The sequence below is a fragment of the Mizuhopecten yessoensis genome, unplaced genomic scaffold (assembly GCF_002113885.1).
Source record: "Mizuhopecten yessoensis strain PY_sf001 unplaced genomic scaffold, ASM211388v2 scaffold716333, whole genome shotgun sequence".
In the NCBI taxonomy this organism is placed as follows: domain Eukaryota; kingdom Metazoa; phylum Mollusca; class Bivalvia; order Pectinida; family Pectinidae; genus Mizuhopecten; species Mizuhopecten yessoensis.
In genome coordinates, this window is record NW_018480064.1 from 759,187 (window position 1) to 783,818 (window position 24,632).

The 24,632-nt window shown below is 35.1% G+C and overlaps 2 protein-coding genes across 9 annotated transcripts; both read right to left on the reverse strand.

Annotated features, from left to right (window-relative positions):
• Window positions 1-1,643: 1,643 nt before the first annotated feature.
• Window positions 1,644-18,172, reverse strand: LOC110443225 (phosphorylated CTD-interacting factor 1-like). Of its 7 annotated transcripts, XM_021487298.1 has the most exons (16): window positions 18,088-18,172; window positions 16,710-17,042; window positions 15,741-15,922; window positions 15,284-15,438; window positions 13,441-13,672; window positions 12,937-13,036; window positions 12,388-12,550; window positions 11,810-11,985; window positions 10,817-10,903; window positions 10,395-10,579; window positions 9,818-9,911; window positions 9,377-9,477; window positions 8,482-8,556; window positions 3,650-7,055; window positions 3,350-3,549; window positions 1,644-2,749 (listed from the first exon to the last, which is right to left on the reverse strand). In XM_021487298.1, exons 2-14 carry the CDS (start codon window positions 17,037-17,039, stop codon window positions 6,917-6,919), a joined length of 2,019 nt encoding a protein of 672 aa, XP_021342973.1. In that variant the 5' UTR covers window positions 17,040-17,042; window positions 18,088-18,172; the 3' UTR covers window positions 1,644-2,749; window positions 3,350-3,549; window positions 3,650-6,916. The 7 variants fall into 7 exon arrangements, with proteins under 7 accessions (XP_021342973.1, XP_021342978.1, XP_021342977.1 ...); XM_021487303.1 differs by lacking the exon at window positions 3,350-3,549 and having other exon boundaries at window positions 3,800-7,055; XM_021487302.1 differs by lacking the exon at window positions 3,350-3,549 and having other exon boundaries at window positions 3,700-7,055.
• Window positions 18,173-21,101: 2,929 nt separating this feature from the next.
• LOC110443233 (UPF0598 protein CG30010-like) lies at window positions 21,102-24,593 on the reverse strand. 2 transcript variants are annotated; one of them, XM_021487319.1, is made up of 3 exons: window positions 24,422-24,593; window positions 22,689-22,737; window positions 21,102-21,921 (listed from the first exon to the last, which is right to left on the reverse strand). In XM_021487319.1, exons 1-3 carry the CDS (start codon window positions 24,560-24,562, stop codon window positions 21,434-21,436), a joined length of 678 nt encoding a protein of 225 aa, XP_021342994.1. In that variant the 5' UTR covers window positions 24,563-24,593; the 3' UTR covers window positions 21,102-21,433. The 2 variants fall into 2 exon arrangements, with proteins under 2 accessions (XP_021342994.1, XP_021342993.1); XM_021487318.1 differs by having other exon boundaries at window positions 24,367-24,593.
• Between the last annotated feature and the right edge of the window lie 39 nt (window positions 24,594-24,632).

The following is a 24,632-nucleotide window of genomic DNA, read 5'->3' on the forward strand; positions in this document are numbered from 1 at the left end:
AAAAATAACAACACTTTGTCAGGACCATGAGGCGATCATTCCTACCAACTTTCAGTTCAATCGGTCCAGCAGAACTTGACTTTAAGTTTGAAATAGGTTTTCAAAATGGCGGCCGTGGCGGCCATATTGGATTTCTGATCGACCCGAAAAATAACAACACTTTGTCAGGACCATGAGGCGATCATTCCTACCAACTTTCAGTTCAATCGGTCCAGCAGAACTTGACTTTAAGTTTGAAATAGGTTTTCAAAATGGCGGCCGTGGCGGCCATATTGGATTTCTGATCGACCCGAAAAATAACAACACTTTGTCAGGACCATGAGGCGATCATTCCTACCAACTTTCAGTTCAATCGGCCCAGCAGAACTTGACTTTAAGTTTGAAATGTAAAATGTTAACGGACGACGGACGACGGACGACGGACGACGACGGACGAAAACGGATAGCAATAGGTCACTTGAGCTAAAGCTCAGGTGACCTAAAAATAGAATACACACACAATATTATTACCAGGTATTTAGTTTTCAATAAAACTATTCGTCATTTCTTGCAAACAAAAATCTTGGACTTTGTTTTCTTACCTACAATATCTTAAATAATATGTTCCGTTTATATTTTTAGTTTCTATTTACTTTACTAGCAAAAATAATATTCCTTGGTATTTCACAATATAAGATAGGTGACAAAAATGATGAAGGGAATGGTTAAGATGGTGACTGGATTGGCAGGAAAGGTCATTCACATGTTGATTTATCATCAAATAAACCTACCTGTCCATAGCCCGACATCGGTAAACAGACACTTCATATATCCAGTGTGTAGTCGACGTATTTTAATTAATATCATGCAGAACAAAATGTACATGTTTAAGATTCACAACAGAACCTGGACAGTTATGTGGTTAGGAAAATTAGTGCCATGTTATCTTGACTATCCCAATACATGTCAAGATAAGCACACCACGGAAATTTGATGTCTGATGCTGGTTATTACTATTTAAAGCGCAAGTACTGTGCAAATCAGATATTTTCTTGGGGCCGCAATATTGTGGTTTCCCCGGATAAACATTTCAAGAATTTGTGGATTACGAGTACCCACTTAAATCGAGAATTGCTTTATATCAAACTTGTAATTACTTTGTGTACCTATAAATTTGTGGATGAAGTCTACTCACTAAATCAACGAAATTAAAACCCCCACGAAAATGAGTAATTTTAAAGTATCTGTATTCCCATAATTAACACCTCTACTTTTAGCTGTAAACTTTTCATAAATCCTCCCGAATACGTGCCTCCTCTACAGTAAAACTAAGCTGAAATTCCTCTGGCACATCACAGCAGTAAATCAACTGAACAACTTGTATACCCTCACTCTTTTGCAGTAGGGATTCTATTTAATACTTGATTAACTAGTCCTTGGTTAAAATGAGATGGAAAATGCAAATATTATGAAAAACATACTTTTCAATCTCTGTAGACATTTTTCCCAGTTTCTGTTCTGGGCAGATGTCAGGGCTGAGTACATCGTAATAATTCACATTATCGGACAGACAGCAGTATTGTTTATGGTAGTGTTATCATGATTGTGTAGTTCAGTGATGTAAATGAAAATATATCAATACAAAAAAATAATAAATACATTCAGGATTTATAAATTTGCAAATTGCGTACATTTCAATCAGCAATTATATATGTACAGGTATACATGACACTATATGAATTTTTACAAAAATACATTTACATATACAAAACCTTTAGACATGAACATTGCAAGACCAAAATTTCAATATATACACATTATATACTTAATTCCTATGTACAGGTAAGTATATAGAATTCATAATAAAACATGTGTTACACACAAACACAATTGCTGTAATCAATAATAACAAACAAGTGTATGAGGAAGCTGCCTTTCAATCTCAATGATGTACAATGATTTGTAGCATGTATTCTCTTTTTTAAAGACATAAGCTTGAAGATGATCATACATTTTGATTAAAGACATAATGAAATAGCTCACAAATGTAGTTTGACGACCAGACAAAGCAATTATTACAGACAAGGCTTTCTTCTGACATTGACATGCTAGTTGGGTTATGCAAAATGTTATATCAGCTTAACTTAAATATACAAGTTCTGACAACAGGAGATCGTGCAGGAAAGAACATTAACGTACCACAGTGGTGCTTGTTTTACAAAGCAGTAAAATAAATGAAATATTTAAAATAAATACTACCAACATGAATATCCTCACAAACGTCAAGCCATACGAATGGTCTTGCGCACACATAAGACTTTTTAGCCATATCCTCTATTTGACAACAAAATTGTCAAATGTACATAACATCAAAGTATCCTGACAAGACATTTGTCATACATTTACGCTCTCCAGAATGTTCACCATATATATATATGTGTATGTACTAGTACCCTATAACATCATACCGGTCATGTGTACATATATGTGTATGTACCACTACCCTCTAACATCAGACCGGCCACATGTACATATATGTGTATGTACCACTACCCTCTAACATCAGACCTGTCACATGTACATATATGTGTATGTACCACTTCCCTCTAACATCAGACCTGCCACATGTACATATATATGTACTAGTACCACTACCCTCTAACATCAGACCTGTCACATGTACATATAGGTTTATGTACCACTACCCTCTAACATCAGACCTGTCACATGTACATATATGTGTATGTACCACTACCCTCTAACATCAGACCTGTCACATGTACATGTACCGGTATGTACTAGTATCCTCTAACATCAGACCTGCCACATGTACATATACCGGTATGTACCACTACCCTCTAACATCAGTCCTGCCACATGTACATATATGTGTATGTACCACTCCCCTCTAACATCAGCCCCGCCACATGTACATATATGTGTATGTACCACTACCTTCTAACATCAGACCGGGCACATGTGCATATACCGGTATGTACCACTAACCTCTAACATCAGACCTGTCACATGTACATATACCAGTATGTACCACTACCCTCTAACATCAGACCGGCCTCATGTACATATATGTGTATGTCCCACTGCCCTCTAACATCAGACCTGTCACATGTACATGTACCGGTATCTACTAGTATCCTCTAACATCAGACCTGCCACATGTACATATACCGGTATGTACCCCTACCCTCTAACATCAGACCGGCCACATGTACATATATGTGTATGTACCAGTACCCTCTAACATCAGACCTGTCACATGTACATATATGAATATGTACCACTACCCTCTAACATCAGACCTGTCACATGTACATATCCCAGTATGTACCACTACCCTCTAACATCAGACCTGCCACATGTACATATATGTGTATGTACCACTACCCTCTAACATCAGACCTGCCACATGAACATATATGTGTATGTTCCACTACCCTCTAACATCAGACCTGTCACAAATACATATATGTGTATGTACCACTACCTTCTAACATCAGACCGGCCACATGTGCATATACCGGTATGTACCACTACCCTCTAACATCAGACCTGCCACATGAACATATATGTGTATGTGCCACTACCCTCTAACATCAGACCTGTCACAAATACATACATGTGTATGTCCCACTACCTTCTAACATCAGACCGGCCACATGTGCATATACCGGTATGTACCACTACCCTCTAACATCAGACCGGCCTCATGTACATATATGTGTATGTACCACTACCCACTAACATCAGACCGGCCACATGTACATATATGTGTATGTACCACTACCCACTAACATCAGACCGGCCACATGTACATATATGTGTATGTACCACTACCCTCTAACATCAGACCGGCCACATGTACATATATGTGTATATGTACTAGTACCCACTAACATCAGACCTGCCAAATGTACATATGTGTGTATGTACTAGTATCCTCTCGTAGCAGAATGTGGTTCACAATAGAGCGATCATGTGACATCATAAGTAGCACTTGCAGACAGAAACATGGCTGTTGCCTGTTTAACGATAACCATATTAGGTTTGAACAATTAGACTTTACTTCACTGCTATCATCCATTTCAAAACAGACTGAAAGCGCCCAATCTCCACATTTCTGTTCACAAGAGTATCTTAAGTATATCACATCATTGCTTTAGGTACATACAAAGCGTAATAAGTTAACAAAGTTTATAATACCTGTTTTTAAGTAAAAAGTCTTAAATTGTTTTACGGAAAAACCATGTAAACATACCAATCTGTATGTACTCTGAATTTTGTAAATTTTGTTTTTTATCCACATATCCGACATGATGGTATCTCGATTCTAGAACGGACGATAAGAAGATCAAAAGAGTTCCGTTTCCTAATATTCCTTTTAAGACATTTTAGATAAGGAGGCCATCTTGGCTCAAGATATACCATCCAGCTTCTAATATTATACACATATTTTGTACATCACAGTTTGTGAATATTGTTTAATATCTACGGTGTTTAGTACACAACAAATACCTCAGTATTATCATGAAGCTAATTTTCATAGCTGGGACAAATTAACCAGCATGGAAATCATTCATGCAACATGTCAACAAAATAAACATTCTCAATAACGAATTACACGAGTCAGTCAAAAAAATAATTTATATTGATACACCAGTAAAAATGTGATGCTGCAGAAAATAACAAAACCATGCAGTTCATTGTTCTACCTCTGACATTAGAAAACTAATAAATAATTATTATATACCAGTACACAGTTCACAACATGCTACATGCAATAATCTGTACAATAGAATCAACACAAAACAAGAGAAAGCACTTCAGTCTTCGCCTAGGCTATAAGCATCATACAAATTTAAAAAAAACCCAGTTTTTATATAAATGTTTCTAAATACCAAGAAAATATTCAAAGCAAGCAGTTAAAGGGGGTAATAGTATTTTCAGTGTAGAAATTTTGAAAATAATTGGGAAACTGAACCCATGATTTCAAATACCTGTCTATCCCAAATCCAGTGTAAAATCCAGATATATTCCAGACTATTTCTTATTTCTAATAATAATTTAGGTTCTATTTACCTAAATGTTTACGACTTACTTAAGGCATATCATTACCATACCAGTCTGAGGACGCACATATTGACTATGGTAATTTATATTAACTCAGTCTACAAAATACAACCAAGCAACAAAAGAAAGCCTGCTAACACATTTGACAGAGAACGTTTGCATGTATTGACATATAAATAGGTGAGATAACTTACAGGGACTGTGTGTAACAGGAGAAATCTGTAGAATATATCTATAAAACTCTTGCAACATTAATAATATCTAACAAATATATAACCGAAAATCTTTTTACCAACACTTTTATTGGTACACAACCAAAACAAATAACAGTTTATTACAGTGATCCCTCTGGCCCAATTTTAATGAAGAGTTGGTAGCGTTTTCCATGATACCTTAATTAAACATTATCATCGAGTGGTTTTGAAAGTTGGATATGTCAATCACCTCTTTTTATTGTAATCATCTTTGCTAATGAAGAAAAAAAGATTATCCCTCCTTAGATATTGGACAAAATTGGTAATCTAAATACTGATTAAGGGTAGTTGCCCTGTGATAGTTTTGTCAAGCTATTTTGATCCCTTCCCCCAGGTTTAGGGAATAGTGCACCAGTATTTATCTCTTTAATATGAAATACTTTCATGATATGTTAAGTCTATTTATGTGATGGCATGATAAAGTTGATTTATATGGGCATGACAAAAATGGTCTACATTTAAAAAATAAATATAAGGAATTTCAGCACGATATATTTTTAAATGTGATTTTTTTTAACTTTAAAATTTTGAGCAATTCTGAAGTGTTAAATGTAATTTAATAATTTAAAACAGTTGGGTGCTGCCTTATTTTGTCAAATCAATTATCTTTCCTCTGGCAAGTGTATTTGATCCGAAATTCAGCGCAAACCACTGTTGGTGATGAGATGGTCCAGAAGAGACTTTAACAATGTTAATATATCACACAGGTTGAAATAGGCTGGTGCAGTTCAATTGCTATATTTCCAACTATAGGGGCATCACTCAATTGTAAGTCAGGTAAATACAGCCAACATATATTACAGGAATAAATTACATACATCTTACTAATAGGTAATGGTTTCATACACAGTCCTGTCTGATTTCAGAATGACAAAGTTTCACGAGATAACACTTTTGTGTCTCAGTCACATCAGTTCACATACCTAGTAACTTAATGACAAGAAATATTTAATGAACTACAAATGTCTCCATCGTGTATACTGAAACCTTGTTAATCCAGACAATAAAACCCCAAAATACTGCTCAACAAATACTAATATTTGAAAGTGAACTGCTTTCATAGAGTCAAATTTTCTATTTGATGTATCAGGAATAATTCTTATGAATTCTATCGGGGATAACATAGGATGTTTTTAAACTGGTACTGATGAATAAATACTACCTTACTGTGACACTCATCACCTTTACATGAGTTTCAAACTTAAAAACAAGTATAAACACTTTGTCTGTCATATCTTAAAAAAATGGTTACATTAATACCTGGGAAGAAAATATGATTTTAATTGTGATTTTAAACTATTAAAGAATGTTTGGCAATATTCCAACAGGTTTAACCTCCAGAACATATCTACTGTTATACTAGACTGTATTTTTAAATCAAAAGTGTCCCGATGCTAGAGATTCAAGTACAACACTGGTACCAACCAGACACTGGAAATTCAACCAGACACAGGATATCCAACTGATGCAGAAAGTGAAGCCGATGTCTGCAGCTGCAGATACAAAGATACAAATATCAACACGCATCCCAACCTTAACTGTCTGTGGAACAAAGTCTGTGTCAACCTTCGCACTGAGATCTGTGAACACTTGTGTTATACAGTATCACGGGGTTTAGATGATAACAGTAATTCCTTGACTCGTTCTGGGGTTGGTCCCCATTTGGCAAATCCTGCATTGTTCTGGAGAAACACCACCATTGTACCGTGTAATGACTTGGAACTCATCTCGGTCCTGAAATTACAAAACTCCATGATTTATCCTGCAATGCTTCCTTCAAAATAATATTTAACTCAAACTTATCGAGATATATGTGTATCACAAAGTCCCTACAGTACATAACAAAATAAATAGCAACAGACGCTTTCCATTCAATCCCTAATGAAGGGCTAAGCCCTAAAGCTTGAACAGAGTGACTGTTTCTAGTAATAAAAATATATTTTGGTGTTAATGCAAAGGGAGGCATTTCAAGTTGATGGGATACAACATTTTAAGTAATGGTTTGTTTAGTGCGCCCCAGCCAAACTACTTGTGGGCGGATGGGGTCACAAAAAAGTGCCTCCCTGACTCAAATGTTTTTATTTCTGGAATAACCCTCAGTCATTGTGTACAATATAACACAGCAAGTAAAACATTTAGTTCCATGGATTTTCCTGTATTGCACTTTTGATTTATTACAAAAACTGTTTAGAAATGATCTCAGGTATGAGGCTATGTGATACTGTTAATCAAACAAACTTAAATTGTTCACATATGTGTACATAGTCATCAACAAATATAACTGCTACCATCAACAAGAGGCCAACAGGGCCTGCATCACTGACCTGGATATCTAAGCAATCATGGTAAATTATTCTCCAAATAAGACCCAAGGAAATAGGCCAGACGCCAGACCCCTAGGCCAATCCTTGTAGCATATCTGTATTAGAATTTTTATGCCCAGCAAATTTATGTATGGTTATGGGGTCAGGATCTCAACTGTTTCCAAGCTGTGACTCAGAAACTAGGTCCCTAGGGTTGTGGCAAGACCCCAGGATTAATTTTAATATCATGACCGATTCGTCTCTTTATGCCCAGCATTTGTATATATACCATTTGTACAATTTTGAATCCCTGCCTCCCATGAATGCTTCCGACCAATTATGATTCCAGTGCATAGTTCTACAGAAGAAGTCGTTTATAGCAATATAGCCAAATTACCCCCTTTTGGCCCCACTCCTCAGCCCCCTGGGGGGGGGGGGGGGGNTCAGCCCCACCATTTGTACAATTTTGAATCCCCACTACCTAGGGATGCTTCCAGTCAAATATGGTTGATACCCATTTCTGAGTTCCAGAGAAGAAGTCATTTAAAGCAATATAGCCAAATTGTCCCCTTTTGGCCTCGCCCCTAAGCCCCCTTGGGGGTCAGTCCAACAATTTTTTCAATTTTGAATCCCCACCACCTAGGGATACTTCCAGTCAAATTTAGTTTAATTCCAATCAGTGGTTAAGAAGAAGTCATTTGAAGAAATCGTTGACATACGGAAGACGGACGCCACAGTATGGCATAATTATATAAGCTCACGTTGGTCCTTCCACTAATAATACAATTATAGTGTTAAAGAATACTGTCAACTAAATCACTATTGACATATAATACACTACATAGACTTTTACTTACTTGGGACAAAAATGTTGAAAACCACTCCTGTATTCATGCTCATATGGCGGAAATATCACCTGTTTCCTTTTGAATCTGAAAAGGTTAACAGATATTAATTTACTGAATAGATACTGACCAAGACAAATTTAAAAGCAATTCATTTCTTTGTAAATAAGGTAGATTAAAATCCATCCCTTGTGCCAATCCCTACCTAGTTCATGTAAAACTATATAATCATATCTGTATAATATATTGATGGGAAAAGACAGTGAGATAGTTTGTGTTTTATCATCTTGTTCAAATCATGTTTCAATCAAGAAAATTCTTTAGAATTGATTACCTAGGAGTGACATTACTATAATATTTTATATAGATAATGCTCAGTCACATGACCAAAGAGATATTCTGGGATTTATTTGCTAGGGATCACAACAATACAAGAAAGCTTACTTTTGAAAACTTCCTTTATCTTTGCATATAGCAAATTGTTTTTCAAGAGTTAAATGTTTCCAATTTCATCTAAAAATCATGGAATAAATATTTACAATTTCAAATTTCAGGACTGAGGATAATGAAAAAGCTGAATTTTCATATTTATCTCGATATCCGTACAACCTAGTTCTTATGTGCATTAAATCATGGTCCTTCAAACTATAAAATAACCCCTCATGATTCCCACACACTAGGCATCTTCAATTAGAACTACAACTAATGCTGGTGGGAGATGTTGGTCCAGGAACTGGCTCAGAAATGTCCATGACTGTTAATATGTTAATTTAAAAGATAAATCATACAATTTTGTGCTATTTAATCATTTGGATTATTTAAGTGACCAATGCAGCAAGTCATACAGATTTTTACTCCTATACATCTCAAAATATGGACCAATTTACATGCTTGATCAAACCCTGACCTGCTAGACTCGAGTCGCATGAGCGCCTCAGTGGGAGGGTCTCTCCACTCAGGGATGAACACAATAAATGACAAGGGTTCCTGGGTATCACCTAGCAAGCCCTGCAAACACATACATGTACAAATTAAACATCAATTTACATACAAAATATACATATGATAGTTTAAGTTTACAGATGATTAATACTTATTTTAGCTGCTCAAATTTTAATTAATTAGTGCATTGATGAATTGCACACTCACAATAGATGCAAAATATATATGTTTACATTTAAAAATAGTAACTCTCTTTATTTCGCAAAGTTCAAAACAACGAGTGCCTAAAATAAACTCTTTCAGATGTTAGACCACATCATAGGTTTTGACAAATCGACATATCTTCGGTGACCCTAACTGCCTCTTTATCCCCCTTAGGGTATCGCTGGGGCAAAGCAAAAGTTACCTCAAAATGATCAACCATTGCTTCCATGAGTTCCTCACAAAATGGTGGATTGGCTTCAAATGATCCGCTCACTGGATGGAATTTCAAAATTGATCTGTAAAATCAGACACAACTTATGACTTTAACTCTGCATGGTGTGTAATGTAATTATCTCCCTTATACTCTGAAACTACCGAGTACATGTAGTATCATCGTTCCAATTTCAAATTTAAAGTTCATTATATATTTCCGAAGTGTTTTATTCTTGACATGATCTACACATGATCACACTACCAGTCACTGAATTACCGTATTCACTTTCACAAATATCTGTGAACGTTTCAATACTTAATGTCCAACTATTTTTTTAAAAAACATCCACTGACAACATCATCTAACATGTGCTACACAAAATTGCCTCTTTTGGTTTCTACCAAAAACCAAGTCACAAGAATTTTGAGGAGTGATGTAATGTGCTTTACCGTAGAAAATGGAAGAGATTTTGATACCTCAGTGAGACAGTATCTACTGTCGCCAGTGGTAAACTGTAAGGTTGGCAAAGATGGGATTTAATGTAAACAACATGCAGGTGACTTACCCACGAGAACCAAAATAAGAATCTGTATCTTCGAACGCTGAACAGTACTGCCTGAAGTAGCAGTTTAATGGGGATGCAAAACACTCAAATGACACACCAAACACACGGTTTAAACATTCAAACACAGGTACAGGAAGGGCTCCTTGTAAACCGAAGCCCTCACTGGCGTGAATCCCAAACAGCGTCTGGAAAAACAAGGCAAACTATTGTGAGCAATTGATCGTATTCCACCGTACCTTTAAATCTGTCCCAGAAGCTTTAAGGTGACTCTTTTCATGTCTTTTGAGGGGAGTGGTCTTTCAAAGAAAGGTAAATACATATTGTACTGTATACTTGAATTTACTACAACATATTTATTGTTCAAGAAGATCTATATTATATTTATATAGAATTTAGGCCCTCTCCCGTACTGTTACACTAACCTGATATCTCCGTAGCAAACACCATACTCGGGCAAGAAACTGGTCAAATCTGGGATCATCTCTACAATTCAGTCTATAAAGCTGTTCCTGTAATGTACACAAATATTTATAAATTTAATTCAAGTTAGTACAGATATTAGCTCACCTAGGCAAAGTCAGCTTATGCTGTGATGCAGTGTCTTCTCATGCCAACTTTTCCAATGTATTGATACAAGAGTTATTAATTGGTTTGGTTAATTCTGTGTAGTAGATTCTGACAAAACACACTGAACACCGAGTTGTGGATTTAAAGTTTAACACTGTGGCCGCAGTGATAAGAGGCCTTACCCCTAACTTGAGGGCTCTCTCTCCAAAATTAAGTTCATGTCTTTTTAACATAGTTTTGAAACACAAATGCAAATCTTCTAGTTCAAAATCTAACGCATGCCGGTTATTCAGGATCACAACATCAAACATGTAGGTCTAAATAATAACAGATCTACTCGGGCCTTCCACCCGAGGCCTTCCTTTGCCTCTCGCTTCGGAGGCTCCCACTTCGAACCCCAACTCTCGGCTCCCTATAAATTCCTCCTCAATTTGTTTTAGCAAACAACAGGACATCAACTTTTAATGATAATGTACTGCTTTACTGTACATGCATAATAAGGCATGTGCAATGATAAAATCTTATTATTGCTTTCTCCTTTCAAACCATTTCAAACCAAAACTAACATATTTTGTTTTCAGTTACCCCCATCTTATTTTCCAGAGTTATCTCTGTTTAACCATGTGGCTGATCACCTATCTGTCAATGGACGTGCCTCCCTGCACTATCTAATCCTGCAACAGTCTGCATGTCAATCAACTGAACTTTGACGAAAATGTCGCTTTCTACTGATGGTAAACATTGACTATTTGAAATGATTCGGTAAGATTACATTAAGCAGTCAGAAAACAAAGGTATATAAATTGTCAAAGTAGATGCATCGATCTCAAGACACAAAAAAATCTTACCAGTTTATGAAAATGTGAGCTGTTGATTCTGAGAGCTTCTGTTTTGTACTTGAGGCTGTGAACCTCATTTTCTGTCTGCATTTCAACCAGTGGCATTCGTGGACATGGAATCACCATTTGTATAGGGTAACACACAACCTTACGCTTATGTGTTGGCTCTGGGAATGGTGGAACAGCTGAAAATATGAAGAGAAATGGTTACATATTTACTTGATGCTCTAATACTTCAATAATTGTATCACGTATGTGATACTCAACAAATGACGATGGATAATAATATATTTTTGTTTGTGATCCAGTAAATTCATTCTCAATTACCAGTGAGAGAAAAAGAATCATTCATTTATTGATATTAAATCAAATTAACCACATTATTACAATATATTATCTCTTGAACTTGATATTTTGTTGAACATGAAACATTTGTGGTCAATATAACATCCAAGCCAAAAGAGTAACACATGATTAAAACTTGTCACATGATACTAACTCTGTACATAGATTGATTGGTGTGGAAAATCTGAAAGACTTATCAAACTTAGCTTAGATTATCGAAACCAACAAGCTTGATGACTCACGAGTGATGTTGCTTTCCTTAAGTAACTGCCAGTGTTTTTCATGCAGAGTTTTGACTGTGTCTGCAGACATGTTGAAGATTTTACTACAAATGCCCTCCACAGATCCCTTAGCTGTTTCTGTGAGGTGAGGCTGACACTGTCGTTTAAGATGAGCTAGTCGTTCCTGTTAAAAATAGCATTTATTAAGGCTATATGGTACCTTACACAATATACCTGTAATTTATGCTAGAGTTAAGGATAATACACTACTAACAAATAGGTGATGCAACTTAAATATGCAAGTAATGTGAATCAATTTGTAAATGTTACTGTTTATATGCATCCAACCTTTACCTCTACTGAATCAACCTCATTTGCTATTCTTATTGAAGTTCAGGAAGGTAAATAAGTTTACAAACAATATTCCCTGGAATCTATTGCTTATCTTATATAGTTTGAGCAACAGACCATTCAGGTCTTTATGAGAACACTTATTGTACAGTTTTCCATTTTCAAGTACAAGGTAACAGATAAAAAATCTTTGTTTGTCATTTTTATGGAATGCATTACCAAAAAATCCTCATAGCTTGCATTTTGTTGTTTTCTTAACCATGTGAATGTGTCCTCTACATTCCACTTGACAATCTTGCGACTTTCAGATGAAGCACTCCTTCAAAACAAAATTTTATGCAATTAAGGAAATGTAAATATGCATATCGATCTGATAAGGCTTGTCCACAAAAATATCAGTTACATGTACCAGAATTTATAAAATTATTGCAGTCTATTTCAAGAATTTTTCTTTATACATCAGCATTAATCAAAACAATTTAATTTCAAAGTTCAGTTTAAAAGGAAACACTCAATCACATACTACAAAATCATGTACAGCAATAAAGGGAAGTTTAACCCTTTTTTATCTTTTGCTCTTTAAAAACATATAAGTTCAACCTGGTATGCAAAACTCTGTAAGCTGTTCAAATTCTTTCTCCAATAGAAGGGCATTCAACAAGGGCGGGAAGATATATAAAAACATTTTAAGAGGAGAGATAGTAATATGGTTTACAGTGATACCTGGTTTCTATCATTTTCTTTGCTGATTCAGCGTATTTAAAGAGCTGTTTCTTGGCGTCCCCGGAGTACTTAGGTTTGATCAGTTTGACAGGTATGTCATTCATAATTTCCCTGTACATAGACTGTGATATCTCAGGTGAGCACACTGACGGCAGGAAGGGGTCACTACCCTTGTCCATAACCTTCCTCTCCAATAACCACCTGTTAAACGACTCTGTAGGGGCGTGTATTCCTGAAAGAAATTGTAAACTTGTATAAATGGTATATTTCATAAACAAAACAAGCAAATTCATGGAATTTCTATCCCCCAACTTGCAAGACATATTGAAAGGAAACATATTGAGGTCAGGTTTAAACATGTAAGTATCGTGCTGTTGAGGCATACATATAGCTTGAAACTCGTAGAAAGAAAGGCCATATACAGAAGTTTTTATTGAACATATAGAAACGGCAGATAATGATGTTTTTCAATATTCGAGGGGCCATAACTCCGCCAAATAAAGTCCCATGAAAGTGGTCATCCAACTTGGCCGAGCCCTTTAGGCATTTAACACTGTGACCAAGTTCGAAGAAAATTGGTTACTACCTGTTGTAGTCATTGCACGGAAACGAAACGCAGCAGATAATGATGTTTTTAGTTATTCAAGGGGCCATAACTCCGCCAAATGGAGGTCCGCTGAAAGTGGTCATCAAACTTGGCTGAGCCCTTAAGGCATTTAACCCTGTGACCAAGTTTGAAGAAAATCGGCCAATATTTGTTGTAGTTATTGCACGGAAACAAAGCGCGGCAGATAATGAAGTTTTTCGTTATTCAAGGGGCCATAACTTCGTCAAATGGGGTCCACTGTAATTGGTCATCCAACTTGGCCGAGCTCTCAAGGCATTTAACCCTGCGACCAAGTTTGAAGAAAATAGGTTAACATTTGAGGTAGTTAATTATTGCACGGAAACGAAGCGAGACAGACAGACGGATAAACCAAAATTAATATCCCCCGTTTCGGTGAAAGCCGGGGATAATAAATAGAATTAAGTCTGAGGAACATTGTTGGAATTTACAGTAGCACCATGTTAATGCTTGTGAAAATGATTATTGTAAATCCAGAACAAATTTGTCAGTCAAAACCTACAGTCAGAAAGAAAATGGTAAACAGTTAGGAGGTTAATATAAAGCGACTGCTGTAATCGTTTGATCCTTGTGAAATTGACCATGTGATACAGACTGAAGTATCTCACGATCAATTTCACTGACTGCTATACAAAAACGATCCTTGATTTCCAGGGGTTATGATTACCTACAGAGAGCGAAAGTAAGCGTAACCCCTGGATATCGAGGATGTACAAAAACAGGAGCCAGTGACCATATGACCATTTTGCCCACAGTGTAAAGGAAAACAAGGAGTGAATATAGAGGCATATTTTAAGAAATCCCTTTAGGTTAAAGGTACCACTAAATCAATTAATTACAATTCCATGAAGAGGATTGTTTTTTACTGGGAGTATTCTCCCTTCTTTATGGAGATGAAGAAACCAAAAGGAGTTTTCTTGTCGAAGGGGAAGTTTCAAGTTTTTTTATATGCTTTGCTGCCTATTAAATAGATACTCATTTTGAAGCCATGCTTGAGTATTCCTGTATGGCAACCTTGGTAAAGTGTAGGCCTTGAAATCAAAAGGTGCTGAATTCAACTCCTGCAATTTTTTAATCATTTCTATTTCCACAAATTAAAAAAACAAATATGCAAAATGCATGGCAACTGGATTTTTAAGGAATATTTCTACTGAAAAGGATGTACACAAACAGTTCACAGTACACTTGTTTCCTCTAACTTAAATGTATTCTACTGACCTTCTCTGGCTTGGCAGAGCTCCTGATAGTGTGTCCTGAGCCGAGCGATCATTTGTGCTCGGAGATTCTCAATGTCAGGATGCGGAGGAGGGAGGACAGGAGGGGCACGCTCATATATCACAGCATTACTGGGTATATCAAAATTCCAAAATGGGCTGAAAAAGATGTGTAAAATTGAGTACCATTGTACTATTGCTTATAAATATGAGAACAAGAGTACTGCGGAACAATATACGCCCGCCGAATGCCATATATTGTTATATATTTTCTTACATTGAAATAAGATCTGCATCATACTTAGAGTGGTTAGTAGACATGCTATAAAAAAATGTAGGAGAAAATCTCCCGACAAAAAAATCAAATACTGAAATGAACAAAGGGCAATAACTTTTGCAAAAATTATCGAATCAAAATTCTTTTCAAGGAAATAACAACATTTCATGATATACTTTGATACCTGTAAGCAAATGCTGGTCTCTTTGATGGACTGAGTTGTCCCATCTCTGCACTAGCCCGTCGCTTCTCCCCAACTTGTGCTGGAGGAATTTCTATACTGGGTCGAGACAGTCTTACATCCCCAGCAACCTGCGGGGGCACAGATCCTATACCCAGGGGATCACTTAACAAATCTGGTTGTTGCTAAACAAACATGTCATTTTCATGGTTAATTATTTTTTGTACAGATTGAAATACAAAAGTAATATGTGGCTGTGTTTTTTTTTAAAAGGATACTTTCTTCTAAAGTAACTATTAAAATTGGTAAATAGACTGAGAAAGCATGATAAGCAATGCAGTCGGGATGTCCAGTTAAATAAAGACGACATGCCGTGAGTTGAGGATTCAGTGTGTTTTATTGCAATTCCCCATTGAAATGGTATGATTATGATACTGATTGATATCATCGATTTTCTGGCATTAGTTGTTTTGAATGCTATTATACAAATTTCAAGTCAATATTATTTATTCTGTATAGAGGAGCTAGAAAACCTTCTTAAATTATGATTGGTATTAACACATTGATGATGAAACTAGATTTATTCTCAATAGAGTTTGCCAAATTTCAGTTTCTTAGTATGTGGCACAGAATAACTCTGGAATTTGAAGCTCTAGGTTCATTACAACAGGACCAGAACAGGTAGTATAGCGATAGTAGAATTTAGTTTTTGCTTTATTTTCAACATCATGTTAATTTTGTATGCATGTAAATTGCATATTGCAGTTTAAATAAATAGATCATATATAGGAAATAATAGATGCAGTCCTTACTTTATGAAAATAAAATAACTTTGGCATACCGTACAAAAAAAATGTACTGTTACAGAGATTTAGTAAGTAACTTGCTAATGCATGGTTGGTTCTTAAATAATTTCATTTACTTAATGTCTTTCATAAGAAGTCAATATCTGGCAAAAAAGTGTCTACTTACACCACCAATTGGTGGGGGCTGATCCCATAGGGACTCATTGGTGTTTTTATTAAAAAAATATGGTCGTTGTTCTCGTTTGCTCCAGAACTTTCTCCATCCAGCAAGGAGCAGTTCCTCAGGCAGATCATGGACTGGGTCTGGAGACATTGGCTGTTGTGGGGACAATGGAAGCGAGTCTTGTCGGGGGAGCGGCGAGTGGTCGATAGGTGGTGTCATGGTGATGCCATCCTTCGACAATCCTGCAACAGGATCTATAGGTTTCTTCAGTTGGGGGGATCCATTCCCATTGTCACCATTTTGAGAAACTTTTGACTGCAGTTCCATTTTCATCACCTATATTAACAATATGAAAAATGTTTTTAACAAAACATTGACATTAACTCATAGAGGAGTGATATATATGCACATTTGGTTTACATGTGCAGCATTAATCATTTGTCTTCTTTAACATAAACCAGACTTATCGCATATTCAGTTTGGATATAGCCAATATGCTAACAGCACCGAAACTGTCATGTATATCAGCATAAAAAACTATGCCATTGTGATTCATGTACACAGAGGCTGCAGACACAGATTTAACATCTGAACACACAGCTTTTCTCAGTGAATTGTCATCACCTTATGTAGGATTGTAAATGTAATTCAACCTTAGTTTGATGGGTCATTATATATGCTATGTCGAGACATACATGAATAATCACCCAAAGTAAACGTGTCAAATACCAGTTTAAATTGGCTGGTAGAGACATGAACAAATGATAGACAGCTCTGGTGAAAGAATAAGTGTGGCTTTATTTCAACAACATATTTTCAACTACTGTGTAATGTGATTAGGGCAAGTGTTTTTACATATAATTCATTAATGCCATGATCTAATTGCTTAATAGATATCAATTTAACAAGTTCCAGGATTATCAAGTTAATGACCTTGTTTGCATTGGGGGTTATTGATATATATATAAATGGCTATAGCATATATCTGATTTAACCTCTTTTTGATTTGTAAATCTTGCTCATCCTTGTTCACGGATGTGAAACGAGGCAATTTTGACAATTACGTCGTTTATATCCAAATTTGTCTTCGTAGGATATACAAAATCATAAATATCCACTTTTATTAATATTTATGTTGTAACCAATTACATCCTTATAGTGAAAGAAAACTCCAAAGAAGTTTCGAAGTGCCACTACTTGTACTTGCATCCTATTCTTATTTCATTGCACAGAACTCTGAAGGCAGTAACAACATAGACACTGCGAGCACGAAATTTTCTTTCGTGTTCCATGATTTTGCATCCACAGATCGTGAATATATTTTATCACATATAATAAACTAGTCCATCCTCTATAATATGCACTAAAAATATATAACTACTTTCAGTTAACTTCCGCAAACACCGATAAAAACGAGAGACGATCTCTCCCACGGCAAGCGAGATGACGCCATCGGCGGAGTGCTTTAATGAGGTTAATAGAAAAGCTAGTTTACCAATAAAAAATGAAACGAAACGAACTTTGAAATATTGCTTGTATACTATAACGATGACCACAAATAGTACTTAAATATATGGAAAATAAAAGCATAACTATATCAAAATATAAAAATCCAGCGTTATTTGATAGTGTACACATTAAACAAACAATAAATTACTTAGCATTTCGTATGAAGCGTAATTCGTATATTATATAATCCACAAAGTCCCCGGATGGTGAAATACTAAACCCATCTTACTAATTAGCATATTGTATGCAAAACACATATAGACTTGCAGTAGTCCAAATAAACTAAAAACGCATAGGCCTAGTTGTTTGAATTTTGTTAGACCAATATCATTTATTTATATAAAGAAATAATGGTGAAAATACAGTGGCTCCTACTGATATGAATATATATGTATAAAATATGTAATTCACAAGTAAATGTTAGACCAGCTGTAATCTACGAAGTAAAATCTAATGTCTATATATTACTTATTTCAGGTTTATCAGTTTAATTTGGCACAACATATACTACCTTGGTTTTTGTGTGTTAGGATAAATAAAAAATGATCATTTGTAATAAGAAAACTGTCTATTAAAAAAAAAAATGCATTTAAGTTTTTGACTTGAACAAAATATTTCAGATTTTTTGGTTAAAATAAGGACTTTTGTGCAAACACTACACCAAGAGCTATTTTACAGACATTCCATAAAAAATTATGATCCTCGGGTATTTTGACATGGAAGAATTTAGTCACCATTTTACATAAAATTTATCACTTTGAATTATCAACGAAAAACCCTATTGTTTTTATAACAAGAGGCCCAAGAGTTCTGAAAATGCTCATCTTTTTTAAGTGGTCTTTCTTAACATAATCTAGCTTCTAAGCATTATGTTTCAGATACTCAAATATAACGACTCGAGTCATTTATAGTTCTTAGAAGTCAATGGAGTATCTAAAAAATTGACCCCTGTGACCTTGAACATAGGACAAGGTCATTCCATATATCAGTGACACAAGTTTTGTTGCACCATGCTCATTTCAGCAAGCTATTCAGACCAAATACATTATGTATCAGGGGAGTTGGTTGGGTATTTAAACATGTTTGTCTCCAGTGACCTTGCATATGGGTCAAGTTAATTTCTTTTTTGCAAATTTATGGCACTACGTTTCAGTAAGCAACTCTACTGGCATATACATGTATCAAGACTCTAGGTGTTTTTGTTCAGAGGAGGATGCCATTAAGTGTTTACCCAGAGTTGATCATGCTAATCTTGTATATGGGTCAATATCAAGTTAAAAAAATAAAAATAAAATTGTAACCTTTAAGCTTCTGATCAAATATCATTACTTCTTCCAAAAGATTCGTTGCTTGGGTATTTCCACAAATTTGACCCATGTGCCCTTGAATATGGTTCAAGTCCATTCATTTTACAAAATTTTTAGCACGTACTGACCGTGCCATAATATAATGGCCACATATTGACCTCTGGATTTTGACTTCCTTAAAAAGAGTTATTGGATCTTAACAGAGTTGACCCTTTGTTACCTTGAATATAGGTCAAGGTTAATTCATTTCCCAGCTTGCTAGTACTTAATGCCAGCAAGCTACATGTACATATATTTGGGGCCTCTTGGTGTCTCAGAAGAAGGTACTGGAATGTTTAACAGATATGACCCCTGTGTGACCTTGAATATATTCTTTTTTTTAACTTTGTACATGAATACTTCATACCAGTTATATCGATCATGATTCTAGGGTCTTTGGTTTTGTCAAATTTTTTGAGATATCCTGTTGAAACTCAAAGGTGCTCTGAAATGGAGATATTTGGGCACAGTTTCCATGACAACTTCTTGGAGAAGATCTTGATTAACCCCATGTTAGATTTTCTGTCTATTGGACTGAAAGTCATTACAACAGTAAATGCATCTTGTGGTAACTTTTGATGTAACGTCATATAGCTGTCTTTGTCATTGTCTTTTCACAGTTAAGCTGTTGTCCGACAAATTTATTAAAATAATAATGTTTACAAAATAGCGCAGAAGAGAGATTATCCTGCAGCCATAATTTTCTCCTGGTAAAGCAGCCTAAAACACAAAACGAAATATGCTAAACTATAGAAAGAAAAACCTACTGATGAAATTTGTTAAACATACATGTATTACTATAATTTCAGAGGAACAGCGATAACAAACTTCAATGGTCAAATATAACATGTCTGCTTGGTGGCAATATTTTATGTAATCATGCTGCAAATTAAACATGCATTACTAAAAAGTAAGTAAAGAAGAGTCTAGATTGAAACTTTGAAAGATCCTTATGAAACTTTCTGATGTAATGGCAACGACAAAACTCCAAATGACTACATGGTAGCTGTCTTGTTCTTGTGATAAATTCTGAAAGCTCTGCTCTGTAATTGATTCATGTGGGAATTCTAATGATATATCTGTATGGTTTTTTTTAGGTATAAACTGAGAAACAGTTATACACAGATGGTCATACCTGCTTGTATATCCCTTGCCAACTTTGTTGGGTGGGGAATGAAAAATTGTATAAATCATCATCTACATTAATATTCCTAACAAATCACATCATGCAATGCATTTTACAGAATTATAGTTGTTGAATATTCAAGTAGATGCAAAAGAGACAAAGAAAAAAATACAACTAGGGTCAAATTGTGGACCAGTATATCTAATGACAATCCTACAACAACAGATGTTGTTATCTAGAAATTATCAATGCCCAGCATCAAAAAGAGAGCTGGATAGTAGCTCTAAACCATGAACACTCATTTCTGATGCTTCATTTTCTATATAGACTAACATATTGTCAAAATGTGAATAAAGTGTAAGTTTTCAAAACAAATCACCACTGTCAAAAATAAGAAATACAAACATTATGACTGATCACAATTTTTAATCCATGAGTATCAAGGTAAAGTATAACAGTTTATGAACAATAACACTAAATCACAAAACATGATTATCTTAAATAGGATTGATTACCCTTAGGACTTTCAATAGCGAGTTTCTTTTAGACTCCACAAAACAGCTTTGACTTTTGGATATCAATTTTACATATATTTTGACTCTCCAAAATTCAGGAAAAATTCTATTGGGCTTCTGAAATTACTTAGTATCACAGGTCAATTAAAAGTCCTGCCCCTTCCAATCAACTGGCATCTCACATAAAAGGTACATGCCTATATATTGTACATCTATTCACACTAGTATATGCTAGCTTTTATCCCGTTGTTGATACAACAAATCTCGAGCCTCTTCAGCATTTAAGTTCATAATGTTAATGAGTTCATTTGTCAAAGTATATGTCTTCCCTTTCCAACGGAACTTGGTAGGTGGGTTATTTTCTCCATTCTCAAATTCAAAATTCTGACTGATTTCAATGGCAATGCTAGATTTGACAAGCCCTATTCCACCTAGAGCGGAGGCTGCAGGATGATAGACACGTCCAGTGTTGGGTAACATACAAATTCTCTGAGGTTCAAACTGAACAGTCAGTGAAGATCCAGCTCCTCCGTAAGACAAGAGGTTATGGTCATCAGGGGATGGAGTATCTACAATATGGGTGTAAACAATAGGTCTATCATCACACCTGATAAAGTTACGTTCTCGTCCACACAGTGATAAAAATGGGAAGTCTTCTCTGTACCTGGAGGACTCATTCAATCTTAATCTTTTGAAGAAAAAAGCCAGGAAATCTTTCTCTGTAAACAGAAATATGACAGAACTAGAAAATGAGAAATCACAATTATAGGACATACAGTTAAAGTCTTTACCAGGCCAGAATGTTGACCTGGTAAAATGTAAGTATGAAATGTGATGTGATGTGTTTATGTAAATAAACCCCCTTTAAATATCATAAATATATGTTATATGAAGTTATCACATTTGACCACTGTGACCTTGAACGTAGGTCTAATTTTAATTCAACCAATGTGACTGTCCCTTAACCCTACATACCAATTATTACTTTAGGTCTCATTGTTCATGAAAAGAAGTTATATGAAGGCTTTAACAAATTAAGTTCAAGGTTGTTCGCGGAAATAAAATTGATAACCTGTCACCCAAGCAAACTACATGCTCAGTTACATGACCCTAATCATAGTTATTTTGGAGTTTTGATTAAAGTTAAAAAAAATAATCATAGATGAATGAAATTGCAACAAGGCTTGTGAACTAAAACCTGAATAAACAATCAAAATGGGACAATTTGTATATATAAGAGTTTAAATGACTTCTCGTACATTATTTCTGAGTTTGACCTTCATCTACAAAATCTATTTTACAAGGGCTTCAGAGGTTAAATATACTTAGCATGGTCTTATCATGTAAAACATCTACTGAAATGGATCTACAACTCCATAAAGAAAGGAATGTGACAAGTTCGTACAATGAGTTCATGGAGTGAGGTATGAATGATTTAGTTATTAGATTGATATCCAAATGTATGTTTATCATACTATCAACTTACCCTTAAAACATGAAGTGAAATTTTTCATCTTTGAATCATCAAGAAAGAGCTGTTAAAGACAAAAAGAAATATACTGTATGTTACATACCTGATATATTACACTCGTCTATTGTTTCTTAGTTTGATAATATTTGGATTATACTAAAGTAATTTAACCCTTAGGTGATACTTTATGTGACAAGAATTTCGTAGATTGCTATATATAGCCATGTCAACTTTGTCAGTCAGTCAATGTACACATTTTACAAAGAACAATTAATGGCATCATGATAAAATGTTTGATTCGTATTTACAAACAGTTTTCTAACATTCTCTGTCACATACCTTAAGACTTTTTTTCAGAAATACTCCAAGATGCATCATGAATATTGCAATTAAATGCAAAAATTTGACAGCTGTGCCATCACAAGCAAAATGTCTTAGTCTTATTTTGTTGCTTTTTTGCTAACTTCATTGAAAACCCCTCAAAAAAAACCCTTCAATTCACATACTTGTCTCGAGAAATCCTAACGCACATGCGGCTACGATGTATATAAGTTTTTAAAAAGTTAGCAATTTACTTTTTCTCTTTCTCCTGTTAAATCATATATCTTTTTGTCTATTGTTTTTTACTTCAGAAACACATACATATAAATTATATAGGAAGCATTTTGATATTATTCAGTTTTTAAATGAACTTGCATGATTATTTTTTGCAGGGACAGATCGAGTTATATTTCACATATTTTCATTTTTTTATTATTACTACCTTCATTTTTACCATGGACATTTTTTATATACACAAGATCACAAGTGACACAAAGAAAGATTTTGACTGAAGATTATTTCTGTCAGGGACAGTATATATATACATTATACATCCCTGTTTCTGACAGTTGTAATTTTCTTCATGTTGACGTCAGTCGATTCATGATCTTTTTACACCAGGGTCTGACTCGTACTGTGCATTACTTTTTGAAGTGAGTGTGAAATGAGTTTTTTAAATTTTGACACAGGGGCAAATCGACTCAGGTTGGTGAAATATCTTATACCATCCACAAAATCTATAATTTGTTAGGTTGACGTCTCAAGACATATTTTAATTTAACACTTGATTAATTGATGCAACTATTTTGAAGCAATTTCTATCAACGATTGTATACATAAAGATATATTTTCACTGTCAAAACTAGCTGAGATAACGTAGCTTTCTGACGACGAGATATTTTCTTTATATATTGCGGGGCAGAGGAGGCCGGGTATTAATATTAGTACTATGTCAAAGCAGGTTCCGGGTTGTTTCGCCCGAAATCCCGGTCGTCCTAGGTTGTTTCGCCCCAAAACAATTTCTTTAGGGCGAAAATTGTTTGATATTTTCTTTCAAATTAAGTAGTTTTAAGTCACAAATTAAGTCTTCTTAGTCTTCCATTAAATTTAAATACATTTTATAAAAAGAAATGTGTTTTTGTTGTTTTTTAAGCGAGTGTGACAAACGGCAGCTGTGAAACACTCACACGTACATATCTAATAACAATAGGGAGAGTTATCAATAAGTTTAGTTGATATATTTAAATATTAATTATCATATAAGCGAATAAATTAACAAAATATTCTTAGGGCGAAACAACCTAGAGTGAACAGGATTTAGGGCGAAACAACCCTTAGCGCGAACGGGATTTAGGGCGAAACAACCAGTTACCACAGCATGTACAAATCCCTGTGACCGTGTAAAGCAGCCGGCGAAGCATTCATACCTGGCCTTGGTGGTCAATGAAGTAGAAATATTCCCTAATTTTTGGTTCAGGTGATTGACCCTGTATATAATGTACACATCGACACCATATTTTAGGTTGACAATATTTGTTGACATTGGATTTCAGTCTTGAAAGATTCATGATATAAGTTTTGTTTTCATCGGAAGTTGAATTCATGTTTTGTCATGCGCAATAACTTAAAATCGTCAGG

Coding starts and splice junctions, on each gene's coding strand:
- LOC110443225 (XM_021487303.1), bottom strand. CDS start 17,039: ATGAAAATGGAACTGCAGTCAAAAGTTTCTCAAAATGGTGACAATGGG. Junction 15,923..16,709: donor AGCCCCCACCAATTGGTGGT/GTAAGTAGACAC, acceptor ATGTTTGTTTAG/CAACAACCAGATTTGTTAAG. Junction 7,056..8,481: donor TTTCAACATTTTTGTCCCAA/GTAAGTAAAAGT, acceptor TTGTAATTTCAG/GACCGAGATGAGTTCCAAGT.
- LOC110443233 (XM_021487318.1), bottom strand. CDS start 24,537: ATGTCAACAAATATTGTCAACCTAAAATATGGTGTCGATGTGTACATT. Junction 22,738..24,366: donor AGGGATTTGTACATGCTGTG/GTAACTGGTTGT, acceptor TGTCTTTAACAG/CTCTTTCTTGATGATTCAAA. Junction 21,922..22,688: donor TTTCACTTCATGTTTTAAGG/GTAAGTTGATAG, acceptor TTCTGTTTACAG/AGAAAGATTTCCTGGCTTTT.